The following is a 24512-nucleotide window of genomic DNA, read 5'->3' on the forward strand; positions in this document are numbered from 1 at the left end:
ACAACAAAATGGGGTCATTGAAAGGCGAAATCGTTCGTTGTGTGAAACTGCCCGAACCATGCTCAATTTCACATCGTTACCCATGTATTTCTGGGCTGATGCTATTGCCACTGCTTGCTACACCCAGAACCAGTCTTTACTTAATAAGTGTTTCGCAATAACTCCTTATGAGATTCTAAACAACCGCAAGGCTAACATCAAGTTTTTCCATGTGTTTGGTTCAAGATGCTTCATCTTCAATTCTAAAGAGAACTGAAACAAGTTTGATGTGAAGGCAGACGAAGGAATCTTTATTGGGTATTCGCTAACTTCAAAAGCTTACAGGGTTCTAAAAAAATGCTCCAAGAAAATCGAAAAAACGTATTACATGTCGTTTGATGATAACTACGTGAAGAAACTCACGTCCAGCAAAGAACCAATGGACGAAATCTTTCCTCAAACTGGCCAAGTCACGATTCCTATCTCCAACTTATTTGAAGAATATGTGAAGCTCTTTGATGAACCAGAGTCTGCTATTCTCTCTGAAACAAAAGCAGCTGACAACGAAGTAGACAATCTGAAGAAGATTATTGACGAAGCTGCTAAAGTCATGGAAAGCAAACCTTCAAGTTCAGGTGGACCTCAAGTATCTGCCATCTCTCAAAGACGAGTGAATTTTCCCATTCTACTTTCCAGGGGGAGAATTTATCAACCACCATACCCAATGAACGTCCAATCGAGGGGGAGAATTTTGAGCCTGAAGTAGAAACTGGTTCATCATTCGAGGGGGAGAATGTTAATACAAATGATGAAGATGATGATACGCAGTCAGAATTCGAAGAAGAAGTAAATGTTGAACTGGATCCCTCCTATGATCCTAATTACCCTCCCATTATCAAATGGATGAAAGATCATCCAAAAATCCAAATCATTGGTGAATCATCATAAAGAGTTCTCACACGTTCTCAACTAAAAGCGAAACAAACTGCATTATTATCTCAAGTGGAATTTTGCATGTTTAATTCTTTTGTCTCCAAAGTTGAACCAAAGACTGTTAAAACTGCACACGATCACTCTGATTGGGTACAGGCAATGCAAGACGAACTCAATGAATTTGAGCGAAACAAAGTATGGAGACTGATTCCTACACCAAAGGATGCATCTGTGGTTGGATTAAAGTGGGTATTCAGAAACAAGATGGACAAAGAAGGGAACGTAATCCGAAACAAAGCTAGAGTGGTAGTCAAAGGTTATTGCAAGGAAGAAGGAATTAACTACAAAGAGACTGTCGCACCTGTTGCTAGATTAGAATCTGTTCACATCTTCTTGGCATATGCAACACACAAAAACTTTGAAGTTTTTCAAATGGATATGAAATGTGCATTCTTAAATGGTGAATTGGAAGAGACCGTTTATGTGGAATAACCAACTGGGTTCATAAATGAAAAATATCCCAATCACTGTTACATTCTTGACAAAGCGGTTTACGGTTTAAAGCAAGCTCCAAGAGCCTGGTTTGAAACTCTTACTAGTTTTCTTAAAATACCCAAATTCAAGCAAGGTTCGGTTTACCCAACCTTCTTTCGCAAGAAAGAGGGTGACCACTTGATGATTGTGCAAATTTATGTTGATGACATCTGTGGGGACCCGAAGTGTTGCATCTGTGGCTCACTCCTTAGCCCAGTTTTGTTACCGGTTTGGGACTGTCCAACCGTGTTTATTTTGATTAGGGTTTTAGTATTTAAGGTGCATGCATGCATCCTTAGTAATCATAGCTTTCATTTATTATTCTCAGTATTGTACTACAAACCCTAGCTCGTCTCTACAGTGGAAGTTCTTCATGGAGCTCTGCTGAGGCGTGACTATTCTTGAATCATTAAGCTATATTTTGATTATATCTTGTGTTCTCAGTGTTTGTTTGTTTGTTTTACTGATTAACCTATTGAAGATCAAATCGATCTAAGAGTTTTAAACTCATCAATTGGTATCAGAGCAGGAGACTGTGTAATCCATACACATCTCTTCTGTTGAAGAAGATCGTAGGGTTTTTCCGCTTTGATCGATATTGTTAGAGCCGTCACTTGCTATTGACATAGTTCTTTAATAGTTGATCTTACCCTAACGTTGTTTACAAGTCTGATCTTAAATAGGTTTTTGAACAAACATCATCATGTCCATGGAAGATTCTCAGACAAACCCAATCAATATCTCCAACTGTATAGGATCGACGACAAGGATTCCTATATTATACACTCAAGATTATGAGGTCTGGACGCTCAATTTTGAAGACTACGTGATTGGTTCAGAAGAAAATGGATACTTGATCTGGGAGACGATTACTATAGGTCCATTCACTCACTCAAGCACTTCAAGAATTGTTAAAACTCAAAAGGAGTGCAATCAACTCGTTAATGATGTGAAAGACATACCCCAAGTTGAGAATGAAAAGTTTCAGTGCAACATCAAAGCTTTAAGGATGACAAGGTTCGCCTTACAGTCGGACAATGTTTCGGTTGAAGGGACTGTATTCTACGGATGAGGATCTTGAGCACTCAATCCAAATATTGTTGCTCTTAGAATTTGGTGACTTCCAGCAGAAGCCTGAAGAGAATCTTATTCAAGCCTTTGATCGCTTCAATCATCTTCTTAGTAAGATGATAAAGCATGGGATTAAAAGGAAAGTCATTAAACAAAAGGTCACATTCATGAATGGCCTTAGACCCGAATGGATGGCTATGGTGTCTACTGTGAAAGCACACGAACAATTCAAGGCTTATTCTCTGGCAAAACTGGTGGGAATATTAAAGTTACACGAGAGTGAGTTGACTAAAGAAACGAATGTGGTTTCTAGCATGGGGTCCTTGGCCCTAATATCCAAAGGAAAGAATGTTGCTGAAGAAGAAGAAGATTTAGATCTTTCTGAATATGATCTAACAAGTGAAGATTATGCTTTAATGGTGTTAAATCCCAGGAAGTTCATCAAAAGAAGGTTACTAGCTAATAAGAACCGAAATTGGAAGGGAAGCTACAATGCCGAGAAAGTGAAGGAGGAACCGAAAAGTGGTTCTTAGACCGAAGAACCAAAGAGGAAGAAAAACTTGGTGGTGACTCAGGTTTTAATTGTCACTACTGTGGAGGCAAAAATCACTTTGCCAAAGATTGTATGTTGAGAAAGAAGTCAGAAAAGAATGATGATGATGACGAGGAAGCGAACCTCATACGACGATTAGAGGAAATCAAGAAGAAGAAAATTGGATCTAATAACACTATGAATGCTCTTCTTGTGCAGGGAAATAATGTTGATGATGATTTCGGTGGTGTTGAAGTTTGGTCTACAAATTCTGAAGATGAAGAAGTGAGGAAGCCCACCCATGGTAGGGCTTTGTTAGTGAAAGAAGAGAACGTTGCAGAAAGTGTCTGATGGTGTCACAAGTGAGAGGCTATACCACTGATGGGGGGCTAGACGAAGCGAAAGAGGGAGAAGACATGTGTTTTGAAGCGAAACCTGTCAGTGAGCAGATCAACGAATGGGATGAGTTGATCAAGAAGGTACCATCCATTCTTGGTTTTTTACATATTCCCATCACATACTATGAAAAAGAACTTAATGGATTAAAATCTAAATTGTATAGTATAAGTGGTAGTTTAACTCAAACTCGCGTCACAAACTCTAACCTAACTAATCAAATCAGCAGGATATCGTCGAAGAGTGAGGAGAGGCGTATGTGGATAGAGCAAAAGGAGAAGGAGTTGATTAGGTATAGGGATGAAACAATTTATTTGCAAAGAGATAATTTAAAGCTTCTAAAACAACGGAATGTTTTTTGTTTGATTGCTAAACGATTATATTTCAACATTACTCAGTTGCATATTGATTATGATATAGGGAAGAAGATACATCGTATGATTTTACCCTTCCTTGAGTTAAAGGAGGATGAAATCGATGTCGATGCATATCACTGTGAAAATGTTGTCTCTTCTGATGATATCTATCCTGCGTACAAAATTGGTCTTGACAAAATAGAGTTCTTCATAAATTGAAAAGACCATAAGGACATGCTCAAAATTTTGTTGGATGAAAATGACAGATTAAAAATCAAAACCGAAACTGTACATAAATTTAATTCTTTGAATGCCAAGTTGAATTCAGAAAATAAAATTGATATTGAAAACACTTCTGAATTCAATGAGGATGATGATATGAGTGTAATATTTGTAGAAGATGAGGTGGATTGTTACGAATTTGTCAAAAGCGAACCCGAAACCAACAAAAATCTTATTTCAGAAAATGCTGTTGAGTTCGCTCGTTTATCCAAAAACAAGACTAAAGTCCTTAAGGAAAAGGCTGTTGTATATCAAAAGGTGCATACAACTCCAAATCAAGTTTATACAGTTAAAGGAGTTACTCAGCAATAGACAGCCGAACTGACAACTTTAGTAGAAGAAGATAATGATGATGGTTGTGATGAGTTTTTATGGTCAACACCGATTGATAACGCCGATGAAACAGAAGGTATATCTAAGAAAACATCATGGAGAGTGAAAGGTAGGTATGTGGCAGAACCGCTTAATGAACTTACACGCTTTGATGTGCCAAGCACAAGTGGTACCAAAACTCCTTCAGGCGAACCGGTCACGATGTTAAGCGAAACCTCTTCACTAAAGAGCGAAACTCATGCTCAAAGACCGAAGAAAAAGGCCTACACCCACAAAAATCCAAAACAGGTGTTAGAAATAAAGCATCAACGTAATTTGAGATACAAGAAGAATCTCACTGAAAGAAAACAATTTTGGCGATCTCAAAACCCAAATTACGTTCTCTATGAAAAGTCCTTTAAGTCAAAGGCAAAAGAAAAAGCAAACTCAGCTTCTCGCGCTCAACATAATGAAAACAACCGAAAGAAGAGTTTTGGTCCCCCAGAAACAAGACAACCAAAAACAGAGTTTCGGTACCTAAAGTCATAGCAACCAAAAGAGAAGTTTCGGTCCTCAGATGGACAACAACCGAAAAAAGAAGTTTTGGTCCTCAAGATGAGAGAAACCGAAAGGATGGTTTCGGTCCTAGATCAACCAATGAGAGGTTTCAGCTCTCAACCAAGTAAGAGCAATGACCAAAAGCTTAATTCTGCTCCGAAGTCTCATCTTTCTCATTCTCACTCTCACTCACAGAATGGTCAAAAGGGGAAAGGAAAGCTCTTTTCTGAAAACGAAAAGAAGACGTCGTTAGAACCCAAAGTGGAGAACCGAAAATACTGCTAATGTCAATTCGAAAAATTGAACCTAAAGTAGTCAAATCTAATAAAATCAAAGTTCTTACCATAAAAAGAAAAGATGAAACAACCTTAATAAAAAGAACTTTTTTAGTTGATGTTTCTCTTACAATTCCATGTCCTGTAAAAGGCTCACAAGGACCCAAGAAACTTTGGGTTCCTAAATCTGCTTAATTTTTGTAGGTTATGCGTGACGAGCAGTTCGACGATGAATGGTACATAGACAGTGGCTGCTCGCGTCACATGACAGGGAGAAAGGAAGAGCTGAGGGAATTTCGGTCCCTTCAAGATGGTGAAAGTTTCAAGTCTGGTAATAATTCTTTTGGCACGATCAAAGGTTATGGTATGATCACTAATGGTGATTTCTCGATATGAAAAGTGGCGTACGTTGAAGGTTTACAACACAACCTTATTAGTGTTTCTTAACTGGTGGTTGGTACCAGGTTAAAAGTTTCATTCGATGACGATGGCTCAAAGGTTATTGAAAAGAAGACGAACAATATCTTGCTGAAATCGAAGTGAAAAGGAGAAATGTATCCTCTGAATCTCAATCCCATACGAGGGAAACCAACAGTTTGCTTGCTAACGAAGGCTCATTCAGACGAAAGCTGGCTTTGGCACCGAAGACTCTCACATCTCAATTTCAAAGACATCAACAAGCTAGTGCTTGGGGATCATGTTCGAGGTCTTCCTTTTCTAAAGTTTGATAAAGAACACTTGTGTGTTGTGTGTGAAATGGGAAAACAAATTCGAAAGAGTCATCCTTCTCGAGTCAATACAAAAATTATTGAACCACTAGAATTGCTTCACGTTTATCTATGTCGTCCATCTTCAATCGAGAGCATTGGTGGTAGCAGGTATATACTTGTAATAGTGGATGACTTCTCTCAATTTACCTGGGTGTTCCTTTTGAGACAGAAATCAGAGGCCACTCCTAAGCTTAGACTCTTTATCAAGCAGGTAGAAGTTCAACTACGAAAGGTAGTTCGAAACATAAGAAGCGACAACGAGTTGGAGTTCAAGAACAAAGTCTTTGAAGATTTTCTTGCAGAGAAGGGGACAACTCACAACTTCTCGGCTCCATATACTCCACAACATAAATGAATTTTCGAAAGGCGAAACCGATCTCTATGTGAAGCAACCCAAACCATGCTTAGCTTCGCTTCATTACCTCTATATTTCTGGGCGGATGCCATTGCTGCTGCTTGCTACATGCAAAATAGATCTTATCTCAACAAACGTTTCTCCATTACTCCTTATGAGATCTTGGACAACCGAAAGCCTAATGTAAAGTTTTTTCATGTGTTCGGTTCAAGACACTTCATCTTTAATTCAAAAGAGCACCGAAACAAGTTTGACGTCAAAGCAGATGAAGGAATCTTTCTGGGTTACTCGTTAAACTCCAAAGCATATAGGGTCTTGAACAAGCGTTCAAAGAAAATTGAAGAGACTTATTATGTCACCTTCAATGATAACTACGTCAAGAAACTGAAGACAACCGAAGGTTCTGTGGATGAAATATTTCCAAAATTTGGTCAAGCTACGATACCGATTTCAAACCTTTTTGAGCAATACATGCTTCTGTTTGATGAACCAGAAAAGGCTATTCACTCTGAATCCAGAGCTGCAGACAACAAGGTAGACAACCTGAAGAAGATAATCAATGATGCTGCAAAGAAAATGGCGAATGAACAACCGACAACAACCGAACAACCTGAATCAAGCGAACCTCCAAAAGACAGTTCTTATGTTCAGGGGGAGGGTTCGTCTTCTCCAAATAACCAAGATTCACCATTCCATGGGGAGAGTCCATCATCATCAATACCAACCGAAAGTCAAGTCCAGAAGAAGAATTCTGAGCCGGAAGCTGAGGAAGTATCATCATTCGAGGGGGAGAATACAAATACATACGATGATGAAACTCAGTCAGAATTCGAAGAAGTAACTGCTGAACTGGATCCCTCTTATGATCCTAATTACCCTCCTCTATCCAAATGGACAAAATATCATCCACAAACACAAATTATTGGTAAACCAACAGAAAAATTTCTCACACGATCACAACTGAAAGCAAAACAAACTGCACGATTCTCTAAAGTGGAATTTTGCATGTTTAATTCGTCCGTCTCCAAAGTTGAACCGAAGACAATCAACACTGCACTCGATCAGTCTGATTGGGTACATGCGATGCAGGCCGAACTCAATGAGTTCGAGCGAAACAAAGTGTGGAGACTGATTCTAACACCAAAGGATGCTTCTGTGGTTGGACTAAAGTGGGTTTTCAGGAACAAGATGGATAAGGATGGAAATGTGATTCGCAACAAGGCAAGATTGGTTGTGAAAGGTTATTGTCATCGTCTTGAATATGTCAATAAGAAGTGCATAGGCCAACTCCAAAAGGCAGGAGTCTTGGAATCATTTAACTTAAATTCAGATGATAGTTGCGAATCTTGTTTCCTTGGAAAGATGACTAAATCACCCTTCATCGGTTCTTGTAAGCGGGGTGAAGGTTTGTTGGACCTCATACACACAGATGTGTATGGACCCTTCAGAACCGCCACAAGGGATGCTAACCGCTTTTATGTGACTTTTGTTGATGATTATAGTAGATATGGCTATGTTTACTTAATCAATCATAAGTCAGAAACCTTTGAAAGATTCAAAGAGCTTAAGCAAGAATTGGAGAATCAGCTGGGTAGGAAGATAAAGATGCTCTGATCCGATCGAGGTGGAGAGTATCTTAGTATCGAGTTCCTTGACTATCTTAAGGAATGTGGAATTGTTTCACAATTGACACCTCCTAGGACACCACAGCTTAATGGTGTAGCTGATAGGCGCAATCGAACCTCGTTGGACATGGTTCGTTTCATGATTAGTCGGGCTTCATTACCTATCTCATTTTGGGGGTAATGCCTTAGAGACTGCAGCCCATATCCTTAATCTAGTCTCTACCAAGAAGGTTACCAATACACCTCACGAGATGTGGACAGGGAAGGTTCCCTCATTAGCACACATACAGGTTTGGGGTTGCGAGGCTTTCGTGAGACGCGAGACTCATGGCAAGCTCGAACCTCGGAGTGAGCGGTGTATTTTCATCGCCTACCCATAGAAATCCTTTGGTTATCTCTTCTACAGACCGAGTGACAATTTTGTCTTCGTTGCGAGGAGAAGAGTCTCTTGTGGGAGAGAGAATTCATAAGCCAAGGAAACAGTGGGAGGAAAATTGACCTTGAAGAGCTTCAAGAGTCAAGTGGTGAGGGAACCTCAAACACTAGCGATCAACCTGAGGAGGAAACTCCTGTTAAGCCAATTGACGAATTTGTACCTCTGAGGCGTTCCAAAAGAGTTAGGAATACACCTGAGTTTTATGGTTTCCATATAACTACAGAAGGTGATACATTTATTAGTAATAACACATTGGTAAATTTGGATGAACCTAACAGTTACAAGGAAGGCATGGCGGGCCCGAGTTTGCAAAGTGGAAAGAGGCTATGGACAGCGAGATTCAGTCCATGTATGACAATCAAGTTTGGAACTTGGTTGACAATGTACCGAGTCGTAAGACAGTCAGGTGCAAATGGATCTTCAATAAAAATACTGACATGGATGGCAAAGTACACACTTATAAAGCGCGACTGGTTGCGAAGGGCTTTACTCAAACTCGGGGAGTTGATTATGATGAGACCTTCTCACCAGTAGCTAAGTTTAAGTCTGTTAGGGTTATGCTAGCCATAGCTGCATTTCATGATTATGAACTATGGCAAATGGATGTCAAAACCGCTTTCCTTAATGGAAAGTTTGTTGAGGATGTTTACATGAGTCAGCCAGAGGTTTTTGTCAATGCATAGTACCCTAATAGAGTGTGTAAGCTTGAGAAATCCATTTATGGATTGAAACAAGCATCTCGTAGATGGAATCTTTGTTTCGATGAGAAAGTCAAAGAGTTCGGATTTTCGAGAAGCGAGGATGAGTCATATGTATATGTCAGAGCTAGTGGGAGTATAGTTAGCTTTTTGGTACTGTATGCGGATGACATACTAATCATACAAAATGGCATCCAAACCATGCAGGAGGTGAAATCCTGGCTTGGAAAGTGTTTCGCTATGAAGGAACTTGGAGAAGTTGTCTATATCCTAGGGATAAGGATATTGAGAGACAGGAGTAAGAGACTAATTAGATTTAGTCAAAGTACCTACTTGGACAAGGTGTTGAATAGGTTTAACATGCAGAATTCCAAGAAAGGTGATTTACCGATCCAAAGCAATGGAAAATTGAGTAAAATCCAGAGTCCGAGTACAGAGGCTGAGATAGCTGAGATGAGTCGATTACCATATGCTTCCACAGTTGGCTCGATCATGTATGCAATGACTTGTACTCACCCTGATGTGGCCTTTGCTTTGCGCATGGTCAGCAGATATCAGGGGAACCCTGGTAAGGCTCACTGGACTACGGTAAAGAATATTCTTAAGTACCTGTAAAGGACTAAGAATTGGGTTCTTATCCTTGGTGGGAGCGATGACTTGAGAGTGACAGGGTATAGTGATGGTAGCTTTTAGACCGACAGAGATAATTTCCGCTCTCAGCCGGGCTGGGTATTTACCCTGAATAGAAGAGCAGTTACTTGGAAAAGTTCCAAACAGGAGACTATAGTTGATTGAACGTGTGAATCAAAGTACATGGCAGCAAGCGTAGAGGCGAAGGAGGTGATATGGCTGAACAACTTCATTGGAGACCTTGGAATTATACCAGCTATAAAGGAGCCTATGGAGATTTTCTGTGAAAGCGACAGTTCGGTTTCCTTAGCCAAGGAACCAAGGGACCATGGCAGATCCAGGCACATTGACAGAAAATATCACTTCATAAGACACAAGATAGAAGGACTCCTCGTAGCAAAGAGGGTATCGTCAGAAGAGAACCCAACAGATTCCTTCACGAAGGGACTGAATATGGTTAAGCATTTGCAGCATGAGAGGCGCATCGTGCTGAAAGATGATATTAGTTTTAATGATTAGATAGTTATTTCTAAAACCTGTAATATATAAAATGTAATTGACATTTGATGATTAAATAAAAGTTGTTTATTTATGAGTAAAGTTACTATCTTGTGTCAGTTATTTACTATTGTTTCAATTTGCATGTTTTGACTTCCAGAATATTAAGATTATTCAAACTGTCCACAGTCAATCATACTTTGGAAGTAGGTATTGAATCAAGACTGTCATGAATTTGGCTTGTAGATTGTCTGAAATGGTTAGACATTGCTATGACATTCATGAGTGCTCATAAGTTCTGAGTATTGGATTAAATCCACGCTCACTTGTATCACTTCATGGAATTTATCTCGAGTGATCATGAGACGATAATATCATGTAAGTCTTCAAAACAAGAGATATGAGTTGTTGACTATGAGTTGGTTGTGCATTGATAGTACGAAAACGCATTAGTAACTTGATGTTATAAAACGTACTGTTGTGTATGATTTGGCGAATAGTTAGTACAAGCATATGGTTGAAGTTTATCTATTCCTTTTAGTCCTCGGAGGATTAAAATCAATATCACGGGCCCCTCGATGATTTTATTTTGACCTATGTTTTGGGCCCGGTTAAAACTAAATTGATGTGTTCGATTAAGTTCTATGTCAAACAAATCGGAAATCAGGAAACAAACTGATAGAGAATAAGTATGACATTGTTCCATGTATTTGTTCGGCTGATATCTTGAGAACAGAGGATTATATGATCACTTGTCTAAAATGGCGCGTTCTAGTTCAACAACGTTTTAAGAGCTACTATTGTTGTTCGGTTCCTGAAGTCGTACTTGCAACTATATTTACTAGACATATCCAAGTAGGAGACTGTTGGATAAGGTGTCTAAGTCGATAACTATATTTGGTTTGTACTTGACCCGATTTAGCATGGTCCATTTGGGTTGCACTTCACCAGAACAATTTGAACTTTTAAGAAGAGGATATGTTTGATTTATTAATATATTATAAGTTATAATATATTAATATGAAATCATATTATTGAATTAGTATTGATCAAGAATTAATTTGGAATTGATTTTGTGATCAAAAGAAACTAATTAAATATATAGGGATTGATTGTGTAAATCCTTCATTCTTATAATGTGGGCTAATGATTTATGATTCCTTATGTTCGGCTTAACCCATGTGGTGACCTATGGATACTCCACGGAGGTTAAAACCCATGGATCATGAGGAATGTGGAAATTCATGCACATTAGGGTTTACATGGTGTAACCCTAATGTAACCACACTATATAAGAAGCCGTTTGGTTCAAGAAATTGGCACCTAGAGTCTATACAAGAGTGTGGTCGATTTTTGTGAGCTGGAGAGTCCTCTTCCAAGTTTCCAAGTGTTAGTGGTGATTTGTGATTCCACTTGAGGCATTCACATTATTGGTGCTAGGCTCTTAAAGCTCCAAGCAACAAGCTATAACAAAAGGTATGTTATCTAACTTGTTTTATTACCCAAGTATCAAAGTTTTGTATGCTAGCTAGGGTAATATCTCGAAAAATGAAAGTTTGAATGTATAATAGAGAAAACATAGTTCCAAGGTATTTAGGGTTGCATGTACACCTTAGGAGTGTTAGAATGCTCAAAACCCATCACCACAAACTTTGGATCCTAGATGGCCGCCTCAAAAGTAGTTAACTGCTTAACTGGCACAATGTACTCCCATGGCAATCCCTTTGCATACCGATCAATCTTGGTCAGTTCGTCCGGAACAAGTCGCAGGGTGAACTCCGTTTTATCAATGAAAACATTAGTGTACTCGTCCACCGACATGCTTCCCTTTGTCAAAGCAAATAATTGATTCTCCAATTCCAGCATCTTCTCAGCTGAACATAACTTCCTCTTGAAATGGGTCAAGAATTCATCCAATGTTAGTTGTAGTGGCTTGTTGGGGCTTAAATCTTCCCTAACATGTTCCACTAACGAAGCGTTGTACCCTTCAATTGCATCACAACATAGGTGGTTTGTAGCTTCCCCGTGCAACCACATGTGATAAACGCCATCTCCATCTCCGAGATCCAGTCCATTACTCCTAAGAGATTTTCCTTCTCATTAAATAATGATGACTTGCGGTTTATGAAGTCCTTATACTTGAAATAGCCTCTTGGTTCATCATTTCTCTAGATCTATGGCAGCTCTGGTTCTGGATGACTTTCCGAGTCATCATTTTCTTCCTCGACCGTCTCTAGATGAGAAGGAATTGGTCTGTTGTTGACTTTTTCAACAACCACCGAATCATTGATTACAGACGTTCATCCTCTAGCATTAGCTAGTTCTTGAGCCAAGTGCTCCCTAAACTCACTTCGCTGCTGATCGAGCATTTCTTGCATCATTTCTCGAGCTTCCTTAATTGGGATTTGAATGACAGCTGCTCCGGCGATCTGAGGTGTTGGACCTCCTTCGTTCTTGACGACTCTTTCGCTCCTAGTGATCGTCATGACGTTCTATATTCGTAGAGGTGAGAAGTTTTAGGATAGGGATATATTACTTACTCTCTCTCTATCTCTCTCTCATATATATATATATATATATATATATATATATATATATATATATATATATATATATATATAGCACAAAATCAACAATTAAGGCATCTTCCTATAATATACTAGTGCTTGTGTCTAAGGCAAATAAGGCATCAATCCTAAAGTATTCTATCGCACACTTCACCGATCATACTTAGCTTCTAAGTTTAAGTCTAGAATTTTCCTAAATTCCTAGTTCATTTAAACTAATTCTCTGATGCCAACTGTGACATCCCCCATTTTTCAGAGTCAGTTAAAACATTTTTCTTTAAGCTTTATAAAATTAAGATGTAGAAATTACCAGTTAAACAAAACATTTGAGATCAAAAAATTTATTTCATTTTATTAAAAACCTTGAGGATGTCATTGTTCATGTCCAAACGTACATTACAACGTAAATACAAAAAGATTATAAAGCTATTAGGCACATCTCTTTATTCCACTCACATCCTAACTAGACTATTGTAGTCTTGGTTCCACTACATGTGATGCATACAAATGAGTGGGTCAGGTTTGTGAAAACCTCGTGAGATACATAGGGTTTTCTATCCCAAAATAATTTAATGATAAAAATTAATATCATTCCTTTAAATGACGTTATCAGATAATTTATATAAAAGTTGACCTAAGACCAACTACCCAACCCAACCGATCCTCACAAATCCTAAAGCAACAATTATCTGGATGAATCACCCAACCTGTTGAATCGTCTAAATATCTGATTGACTACACAGCTAGGGGTGTCCTTGGCTACTGTAAGTCATATAAAGAAACCAATGTTTAGAGATTTGATAAATATGGTATCACATGTTATCTACATCCATGAGTTATAAGTCCAAGCTGGCAACATAATTCACTAGACCGCCTAGAATAGTCAAGTGTTGTCATCTACTCTGGTCGATGACCCATATATACTTGCCAGTTGTCTGATCTGGACCCACCATTTCTAGTCATCCAAGAAAAAGGAGAAACACTCTGCTCTGATCTCACACACCCTACCCTAGTCAAGAGATCTAATCGATATCCAGTCTAATTTCAACTAAGTATTCTTTAAAAATCTTATTCTTAACCTAAGGAAAGACTTATATTTAAAGGCAATCGATTCCCAATACAGTTTCTAATTCAATAGTATTATTCTATATATACAAATAGTATATATCACAGTTAATATAGGTAGGCATTTAATGTCTCATATAAATAATACTTTTTATTTTAGATTATGATCTTGATAGTAACTACGCACTCACCTGACAAAAGTGTCTGGTGATTGGTGAATCGGGCAGAGCTTCACCTTACACCTTTTCCAAAAGATCTATATGTACATAACAATATGTCTTAGTCTATTACCCTAAGGGTTTAGATTCCTCAACAGTCCCAAAGTCTAATTCAAAATCCGGCTAAGGAATATCCAGTTAGGATCATATCGGAGGTAGAATCCGTTTGGTATACAGAGTATACTATTTGAAAATCCTACTTTAAACACCTCAATAAACCCAGCCTAGGCATTACTTATGTAAGTAGATCAAGCAATATAATGATTTGGAATCATTGATAAATTTTACTTATACATTCCTAGTAACGACTTATAACCATGATTATAAATTACACGGAAGCAGAGTAAGTGTAGCTCATTTACAAAGTACTAAAGATGAGAACCGGGAACTAGTCATGCAAAATACTGACTCGGGATCTCCTACTCAAAGGCTACTACTCAGATGAGTACTTAGGGGTGCCTCAAGGCTTTGCTGCATAGAATCGAAGGAAAATGGGCCAAATGTCGAGAATTTCAGTGAGAAAACGATTGAAATGGTGTGAGGATGAATGAAGTAATGAGTTTCTATTCATAGGATGATTTCTTCGAATGTGCGTTGTACACCAAGGTAGCACGCCACACTCTTGGTCGGGACATAGTAACATGGCGAAAAGCTGGCTTGACACGTGTCGCAAAGTGGGTGGGACTACGTGGTCTTGTCGGGCGCGCAACGCTCCTGACGCGCACACGTACCATTTTTCAAATTTTCAAAATTGTGTTTCTTCTTCATACGAACTCCGTTTTTGACGTTCTTTATATCCACGTGTATCTCTTGACATGATCTACAACTTTCGTTTAAACTCCGTCAACTAAATTAGAATTTATATTTTTTACACATGCTTAGACTATTAATACCCGTATAAAAAGCATAACTCTGTCAAACGGTGTCCGATTTCGACAGACTTTATATCGTTGAACTCCTAACAAGGAGATCTTCAATTCTCGTTTAAATCAACTTTGCTAAAAGTTGATCGATCTAAAATTCGATTTTTGAGCAGGATACGACTATGTCGAGTCTTAGAAAAATCATAACTTCTTCTCACGAAGTCAAATTTAGACGTTCTCTATATGCACGCTCTCGGTTTAATGACTACTACGATTCTTGTTTAGATCACTCAGACTAAATTGTAATTTATCAAAAATCTACTTTTTACGATACACAGAGTCGTACAAATTTAATCGCGAAACTTCGAAAAACCATAACTTCTTCCTATGAAGTTCGATTTGAACGCTCCTTATATCTCCGGAATCCTTATGACATATAGTATAACTAGGTTAAGATTATTGGTCCTAAGTAATCTTTTATCTTTGACACATATTTTAATCTTATTTATTTTATTATTAAATACACGTAATATCCTATAAAACATGTAAGCATATAATTATATGAATAATCATTTCTTATTCATTCATATAAAGATTACAATATTTGACCAAAGTGATTACAAACCATGACTTAAATCTAGCAGGAAACACTGGCGTTACATTTTAATCCATTAGTTCTATGTGTGTATTAGTGTGCTTCTAGAAACTATTTTGTTTATCTTGACCTTATCTTGTTTTGGTGATGCTAAGCAAGAAGATCCCTTGCAGTAGGCACCAACAGTAGTACTATGATAGGAGTAGTGAAGGTCATTGGATATGATAAACAAGAGTTTCTTCAAAGTCAAAGGAAGCTATAGATAGCATAGGTAGAGCTAGCTTAGACTTCGATCAGTGATAAGTAGTAGCAGATGATGGGTCGAACCCAAGTGGGGTAGAACTAACCCTTAGGGAGGAAGTACGAAAAGTAGTTCAACTTTTGATTTCAAACGTCAAGGTCTAGGAGAGTAGCAGATCGAGTGGGTAGAGATAGTTAGTTTTAGAAGAATGAAGTCTTCCGTTAGAATATCCATAGGCTATGAGTTTCTTTCTTTTCAAGAAAAAAATTGATCTTTCATCCCCATCCAACTAATAGGATTTACATACTCCCAGGTACAGTTCAGATAGACAAGAAAAACTGTATAGGTTCGTACCTTCGAGGGGGTGTAGGATTTATCCTCGCAACAGAGGATCAAGAATTCAATCGGTAGTATAGTTTGCCATAGAGAACGTCAAGTATGCAATGGATACACTAGACTTGGGAATTAGATTTCAACCGTAGTAAAAGATTAAGTTCACCCACGCCAAAGGATTTTAGCAGTAGGATCAACGTCAAAGGAGAAAGTGTTCACGATTAGGAACCCATAACAAGAGACCATTCAAAAAGGTTTATGCCCTTTAAGCATAAGGTAATACCTTAATGTAACTCTAGGCATCAGGATATGCCACATGTTTAGTTTAGTCAATAAGAAAGCCTTATGATGAGTCCGTCACCAATATTAGAATGTTGATTCCAAAAGTTCAAACCCATAAACCCATAAATATAGCTTTAGTTAAATTCTAGGCTGTTGGAAAACCCAAAATAGGTCAAATTACCGTTGTAATCTAGATTCATGTGTGATTTAAGGAATCGCTTCAAATCCATTTGACCGTATTCCTAGCCAGAGAAATCAATCGACATTTCTCGTCTGAAACAGATCATTCATTATAGAGTATAGTCCAAACTGACGAGTTCCCGGTTTCGGAAGACTTTGTGAGGAGTTTGGAAGTGCGTCTAAGGAAGATAATGAAGTTCTACATGTAGGAACTAACTTAACGAACGTTAGGAATGAGATTTCAAGGACGGAATCTCTGTAAGTAGGGGAGAGTTGTAAAACTCTATTACTCACTTTATAGTATAATCTAAAATAGAAATTTTAGATAGAAGATTAGTTGGGATAAATAATATAAATGAAACTCGTCGTAATCGGAAAAGCGAATCCATACATATAAAGAACATCCAAATCTGACTTCATTAGAGGAAGTTATGATTTTTCTAAGATTCAACGCAATAGAGTGTGCACAGAAATTGAATATTAGAACGATAGATTATTATGAAAAATAATCTAAACAAGAGTTGAAGATATCGTCTATGGAGACTAGTTGAGAACTGACCCATGACTAACATAGATCGCTTTACCGTCGTTGGGGAGATCAATCCAAGATTAAGACTCTGACCCGAGACTAGATCGAGATGGATTATTCAATGATTTTTAGGACTTCTCCAAGAGTGGTCTGGATCGTTTAAGAACCGAAAAATGTAAGATCGGTTCGGTCTAGATCTGTTTAAGGATCATTGTATATGTGCATATCAATCCGCCAACCGCTAACCCGTCAACACGTTTATCAAACAGGTCATATATGGGTTTGTCCAAAATTATACGGGTTGACCCGCCAACCCGTTTAGAACTTTAATAAAAAAAAAAGTGAAATAGTTTTAAATGTATTAAGTATTATTCGTAGGAATATAGGATACTAGGATAGGATACCATTGTATTAAGTATTGACGTTTTGTGAAGTATTTTTAATTACGTTTATATATTTTTATTTATGTGTGTTTTAACCTTGCATATTGTTTGTACTTGAAGGTTGAAATTCATTATAAAGAAGAAATCAATGTTGGTGAATAGATTTTGTTTTTTTGGGAGAAAAAAAATAAGAATTATGGCTATTACATTATCACTTGAATTTATTTCTGTTTGTATTATTGTTTTAGTTTGAATATGTTTCCATTAATGTTTTAAATTTTCATTTGCATCTAAAATTGATTTTTGTTTAATTATCTATTTTATTTATGCAATCTGACCCACGAACCCAAATCTAACCCACAAACCTGCTAACTTGTGAATCCATATAAACTAGTGAGTTGACGGGTTGTATATGAATTTATATTCCAAACCCGCCAACCCGTGACTTGTGTAGTTAAATAGGCCGTGTTCGGTTGGTGTATTTTGACCCGCCAACTCGCTAACATACGAATCGCCATCCCAAAAATGACACGAATGCCAGACCTATATCAAATAGATTGTATTATAAAAATAAATAAACTACTAATTTTTTATAAGTATTTATCGTATATGGTAAATCCAGACAATTTATTATATCATACCGCTAACATGACGCGTGATCATTTATTTGTATTTATATTGTGTTTATGGGAATTAGAATAATGCATTATATATATATATATATATATATATATATATATATATATATATATATATATATATATATATATATATATATACTATCTTATAAAAGAAATCTTACTATTTCTAAAAATATATTGAATATAATAATATTATTTTTTTAAGACGTTCAAATCATTAAACTAATAGTACAAGTAGTCATCAATAAAATAATATTAAATTTTAACATGTGTTTTGAATCCTTATATTTCTCAACAAATTCTATCACCTTTCCTGAATTTCGGATAATTCAAAATTTGAAACCATCAGAAAATATATGTTGATTTAAATATCCCTCTTGCAGATGACTCTTTCTTAACATGTTTTTATTTTAATCTTTACTTGTAATTGATTTCATCATTTTTAACTTTTTGTATTTTTATCTTATAAATATATTAGGTGAAGACTTTATTATATCAGGTTTGTTCCTAAAAAGGTTTTTACTATGTTTCTTTAATGTGTTGGCTTTGTAGGTTCAAAGAACTCAACCAAGAGGGTCAGTTAGAGAATTGTATTATCATTAGTTTGTATATTTTGGCATCTTATTTTTGCAATAAAGAACTGTTAAACACAAGATTTGACATGATTAAGATAGTTTGTATATTTTTCATCTTGTTTAGTCTAAAAATGAAACCTTTTTCATCATTGGTCCTTATAATATCAAGTTTCATCACGTGGACTTCCTGATTACAGTTATTATTGTCCTTATTATAAGGTTCTATATAGATTTTGTTCAATATTTTAAGGTTTCGAGAACCTAAATCAATATGAATCCTTGAATTACATAACATCGTTGAAAATGTTTTAATTTGTGACCAAACTTGGTTTAAAATCACAATGAACAAGTTGACACCTGAGTATTTTTGCCTTCTCAAAGGCCTATTTTTGAATCACAACACCTGATATTCTAAAAGTTTATTTTATAAACTGTTATTTATATATTTTAGCATTTTACTTAGTAGGACATTAAATTAATAAAGGAATTAATGAAAACGAAAAAAAAAGGACGATAAACAATACAAGTGGTTTGGGTATGTATAAATGGAAGTAATAACCATTTAGGGGGTGTCTGGCAAAAAAACTTATTGCTTATTAGTTTATTAGCTTATAAGTTAATAAGTAAGTGTAGGGTAACTTATGAAAAAAATGACGTATTAGAGGTTCCCCACCAGAATAAGTTATTTTAATCCAAACACTTTTTTAACTTATAGTGATGTGGAACCTAATAAGTTGTTTTAAAAAAGCTTAGCCAAACACCCCCCTTAATATGGTATGATAATGCTCTTGAAAAATAGATGTCATTTAATATTCATTTCTCGAAGTGAACGCAAAATGGTTTTAACTCTAAAGAGATCAAATTATTCGCCGCCCGCCGCTTTGCGCGGTTAGACGGCTAGTATATATATATATATATATATATATATATATATATATATATATATATATATATATATATATTGAACTGAATCATACTGTTCACTTTAGGGAAAACTGCAATAAAGTCCCTATATATTTGCTTCATAATCGATTTAGTCCCTATATTTATTTTTTATTCAATTAAGTCCCAAATACCGGTAATCGTATTCAATTTAGCTATTTGACCCGGTCAACAGGTCATCCAACTTTCAAAAATTACATTTTTGGCCCAGATTTCAATATTTATTACAAATTTGGTCCAAATTTTACAATTTTGGCCCAAAATTTTAAATTTTGTTACAAATTTGGTCCAAACTTTACCATTTTTGCCCAAATTTTAGAATTTTATTATGAATTCATCCTAACTTTATTTTTTTTACAACTTTTTTCTCAAAAAATTGTTTCTAATATGTTTTTTCTTTATAAAATCATATTTATACAAAAAACAAAACGTATTTTCACATAAAAATCTTATCTTTTCTATATGAAAACATTTTTTAAAACCTTTTTTGTATATAAAGTATCTAGTTATAAAAATATATATATTTATTAAGTAAATAAATATATACAAAAGCGTTTTTATAAATATAAATGTATACAAAAACGTATTTTACTAAAAAAATGTATACAAACACCTATCATCTTTGTGTGTGTGTGTGTAGATATATATATATATATATATATATATATATATATATACACATATATATATACATATATATATATATATATATATATATATATATATACACACACACACACAAATAGGTGTGTATCTATTTTTTTATAAAATCGTGTTTGTATAAATTTTATAAAATGTATACAAAGACGTATTGTATAAAAAATTATTCAAACAAGTTTTTATAAAAAAAATGTAAACAAACAAGATTTTATAAAAAAAAATATAGATAAAATAGGTGTTTGTATACGGTTTTTTTTTTGTAAAATATATTTTTGTATACATTTTTTGATAAAAACGGATTTGTGTATTTATATACTTAATAAATATTTATTTTTATAACTAGATATTTCATATAAAAGAACTTTTTAAAAAAGGTTTTTTTATAGAAAATATAAGATTTTTAAGTGAAAATACGTTTTTTTTTGGTATAAATATGATTTTATAATGAAAAAACATATTAGAAACAATTCTTTGAGAAAAAAAGTTGTAAAAAAAACTAAAGTTATGATGAATTCATAATAAAATTATAAAACTTGGGCAAAAAGGGTAAAGTTTGGACCAAATTTATAACAAAATTTAAAATCTGGGCCAAAAGTGTAAATTTTGGATCAAATTTGTAATAAATTTTGAAATTTGGGCCAAAAATGTAATTTTTGAAAGTTGGATGACCTGTTGACCGGGTCAAAGGGTTAAATTGAATACGATTACCGGTATTTGGGACTTAATTCAATAAAAAAAATATATAGGGACTAAATCGATTACGAGGCCAATATGTAGGGACTTTATTGCAGTTTTCCCTTCACTTTAATATCAAGAAATAATATAAAAGGTTACTCTTTTTAAATAGTTTTACATGTAGTATAAATATCTTTGATTCTCAATTAAGCATTTTAGACAACTTGGACTTAAATGTTACTGGGGGACTTGAACTAAACATAGCACTGGTTGGGAGGTGCACTTGTAAAGCTAGTCTAATCTCGAAGATCGTCAAGGGGATTGCGCCTCTTGATGTTGTACAAATATACATCGAGAAAAATGTAGCTTTGTGTAGCAACGATCGATAACCACAAGGCATAGGATTGTATAGTTTTTCGTAATGCTATGTTGAGACCAACACATGGATTCAACATACATGGCGTATCCAGGGCCGGTCCATTACTTTTTCCTACCCGGGGCGAGTTAAGAAATTTTATGCCCTTACATATAAAAAATTTGAAAAATCAAAAATGCAATATATTTTATAATTAAGCAAATAATACAAACAAAAACCACCTAAAACAATGCCATCATGCATTTTTTGAAACAAAAATATCTTTTATTTTACAATAATCTATCTTTTGCAAAAAAATCACTTTCGAAACTTAATTGTTAATCCATTCAATCTTTCTTGAGTCATGGTACTTTGAAGACACGATTTCAAGAGCTTCAAATTTGAAAAACTTCTTTCTACAGAAACAACCATAACAGGTATAATCAAAAACAATTTATATGCAATCAGTATATTAGGAAACATATCTATTCTTCTTACATACTCTATTATTTGAATAGATGTCAAAGGACTTGCATCTTTGTATGTGTTTCATGGCAACATTTTCTGCAAAATTTGTAATTCAATATATAAATCAATTCTTTCAATATAATATTCTTAAACATTTGTCAAATTGGACACAAGGTTTAAACAACATTTTTTAATTCATCATCAACAAAAAAAACTAGTTTGGAAGCATCAAATAGAAAAACAAATACATAAATAAGAAGTTCAATCATCCTCCTGATTCACATCATAGAAACAAGAAACAAGAACAAAAAAGTTACAAAAGGAACTTTAGAAATTTATAGCAGAAGCAAACCACAGTAGTATCTGAAGCAAACCAATATCAGATACAAGATTTCGAGCTTAAACAGAGGTGAAATTAAAGTCAAACAAAGGAGAAAGACACTTTTTCTTACTGTATTCAAACTCCAACATGCAAAAAAAAATCAAACTCCTAAAACAAACCAAAAAAATCATATTAATAGGAGATAGATTGATGGAAGAAGATTTCAAGCTCAAACAGAAAGTAAAATCGAAATTAGTAGAAATTGTAAGTTGTAACTAAAGCAAACCTCAAAAAGCCAAGGTTTTACCTGAAGCATATCTCAAAAATCAAACATAATCCAACAGATTTCAAGCAGAAATAGATAAGAAATCGGAACTTTGGAATTGATCAAACTCCTAGGTCCATTCTACTTTAATTAAACTCCAACATATACAACCCCAACTCCTGAAAAAAAACCACAAAAGTCAGGAATCAGACCCCTGGAAGCAAGCATAGAGAGAAGATATAATCACATTAATACAAATCAAACTCACCCAAAGACCCAAATCAGTTGAAAGGAAATCAGAAATCGAGATATCAACTATAATTGAAATTAAACATGTAAAAAACAAAATCCTTAAACAAACCACAACAAAGGTTAGCATGTTTAGAAAGAAATTAGAAAAAGATTAAGAAAAATAAAAGTACAAAACTCAACGAAATCAGATCAAAAAAATCCAACAAGACTTTTCTGGCTTTCTACTTTCGTTGGCGGTTTTGCGTCAGGTTAACAATTAACAGGTTAAAAATATCGAACGATCATAAATCGAACTCCAACTTGCAAATATGAAATCGCAATAATATGAGATTATTGAGAATTTGAGATGATCGATTAAGTGAGCAGCAGGTTTAAAGAGAAATAGAATGAGAATAATGAGTAGAAATCGGATGTAGAAGGATGGTAAACAGATTCTCGATCTCTCCAATGCGATTTAGACTTTAGTGGGGCTCCTAAATCTCTCAATCTCTAACGTTTTCTTGGGGTGATACCTGATTTGGCGATTCCAATTCTCAATGTTCTTCAACTTCAATTATTTGGCGCTCAAGAAGTCCCGCTTTGCAAGACATCGAGTCGACTGCCTTCTTGGCTTCTTAGGCTAAATTTTTGGCCAAAGTAATATACATATAATAACTCAGTGGACTTAATTTATGCCCCCCTTAGTTTGATGCCCTGGGCCCAAGCCCAACTCGCCCATGTATTGGGCCGGGCCTGGGCATATCTATACACTAATGTTACGATAGGGGTACGACATGTCCTACCTATGGAGACACTTTTGTGTACCGTGGTGACACAACCACACCAAATCCCTTTTTAAGGTAACATTCCAGGGCCGGTCCTGAAAAATGAGATATTCTTAAAGGCTCAAGACGAACAAGAAAAAAAGGACCCTTGTCTTTATTATAATTTTGTATTTTTAAATAAAAATATATAATAAAAAAATAGGTAAACAAGCAAATATGTTGCTATCAATGGTAAGGAAATCAGAGAAATGAAGTGAAATAAAGTAGAATACATTGTCTATTTTGGTAAAAGAATAAAGACTACTATTTCCACAATATATTTACAAAATACATGTTTCATGGAATGTAATCTCAATTCCAATCCCACTACATTCCATGAAAATCCACAAACATGACTTTGTCTACATTAATTGCAATAAACATGAATCTAAATTTGCAACAGAGGAGTCTGAGGTAGTCATAGTGTCATACCGTAAGATTTTTGACCATCATCTCTTCCAGAATTGTCAATAAATCTCCACCTGTACTCACATTCACAATACAAAATGATCTTTAAGTGTAGATGAATCATATATGTTACGGTAATTCTGGTCCTTATCATATTTACGTAGGTCATTACTGGGCTATAAGTGATTAATTGTGGCGTCTTCACCGTTGATTTTTGATCCCGTACAAATAATGTGGTGATTGATGATCGTAGGTCCAAGTTTAAATATACTCAAAAAGAAATTTGATATAAGTGTCAGCAAAGCCAAAATTACATGAATTAATTAAGCATGTCAACCACTTACATTAATCATTTTTCTATGTACAAGAAGTTTTTCTTCGTATATAGTTAAACATGATTCTTAATTTAACCTTTGGAATAATAATATTTGGCTTATATGGGTCTTTAATTCAAATGAATATGAGCTCAACACTCTCTACCAACTTAATTTTTAGTTATTTGACTAAAATAAATCAAGAAGAAACCTGGCAAAATGGATCGTGAAGGACCGAAGGGTTGGATTGGCTACTCCCAACGGAGAGCTTATGTTCTCCAATCTTGAGTAGAATAATTAAAGATTTGAACAATGCTATCTATGGCCTCCGTGGTC

The 24512-nt window shown here is 35.3% G+C and overlaps 1 protein-coding gene across 1 annotated transcript; it reads left to right on the forward strand.

Moving 5' to 3' along the window:
- Window positions 1-367: 367 nt before the first annotated feature.
- LOC145098161 (uncharacterized) lies at window positions 368-1917 on the forward strand. Its single transcript, XM_079035830.1, has 4 exons — window positions 368-625; window positions 676-774; window positions 1069-1335; window positions 1891-1917. Exons 1-4 carry the CDS (start codon window positions 368-370, stop codon window positions 1915-1917), a joined length of 651 nt encoding a protein of 216 aa, XP_078891956.1.
- The last annotated feature ends 22595 nt before the right edge of the window (window positions 1918-24512 follow it).

This window comes from Lactuca serriola, chromosome 4 (genome assembly GCF_051521515.1).
Source record: "Lactuca serriola cultivar US96UC23 chromosome 4, Lser_US96UC23_V15, whole genome shotgun sequence".
In the NCBI taxonomy this organism is placed as follows: domain Eukaryota; kingdom Viridiplantae; phylum Streptophyta; class Magnoliopsida; order Asterales; family Asteraceae; genus Lactuca; species Lactuca serriola.

Excerpts from the sequence above, each read along its gene's own strand:
- LOC145098161 (XM_079035830.1), top strand. The coding sequence starts at position 368 with ATGTCGTTTGATGATAACTACGTGAAGAAACTCACGTCCAGCAAAGAA. Across the intron at positions 626-675 it reads CAAGTTCAGGTGGACCTCAA|GGGGAGAATTTATCAACCAC; the intron begins GTATCTGCCATC and ends TCTACTTTCCAG. Across the intron at positions 1,336-1,890 it reads CAACACACAAAAACTTTGAA|TGTTTGTTTGTTTGTTTTAC; the intron begins GTTTTTCAAATG and ends TTGTGTTCTCAG.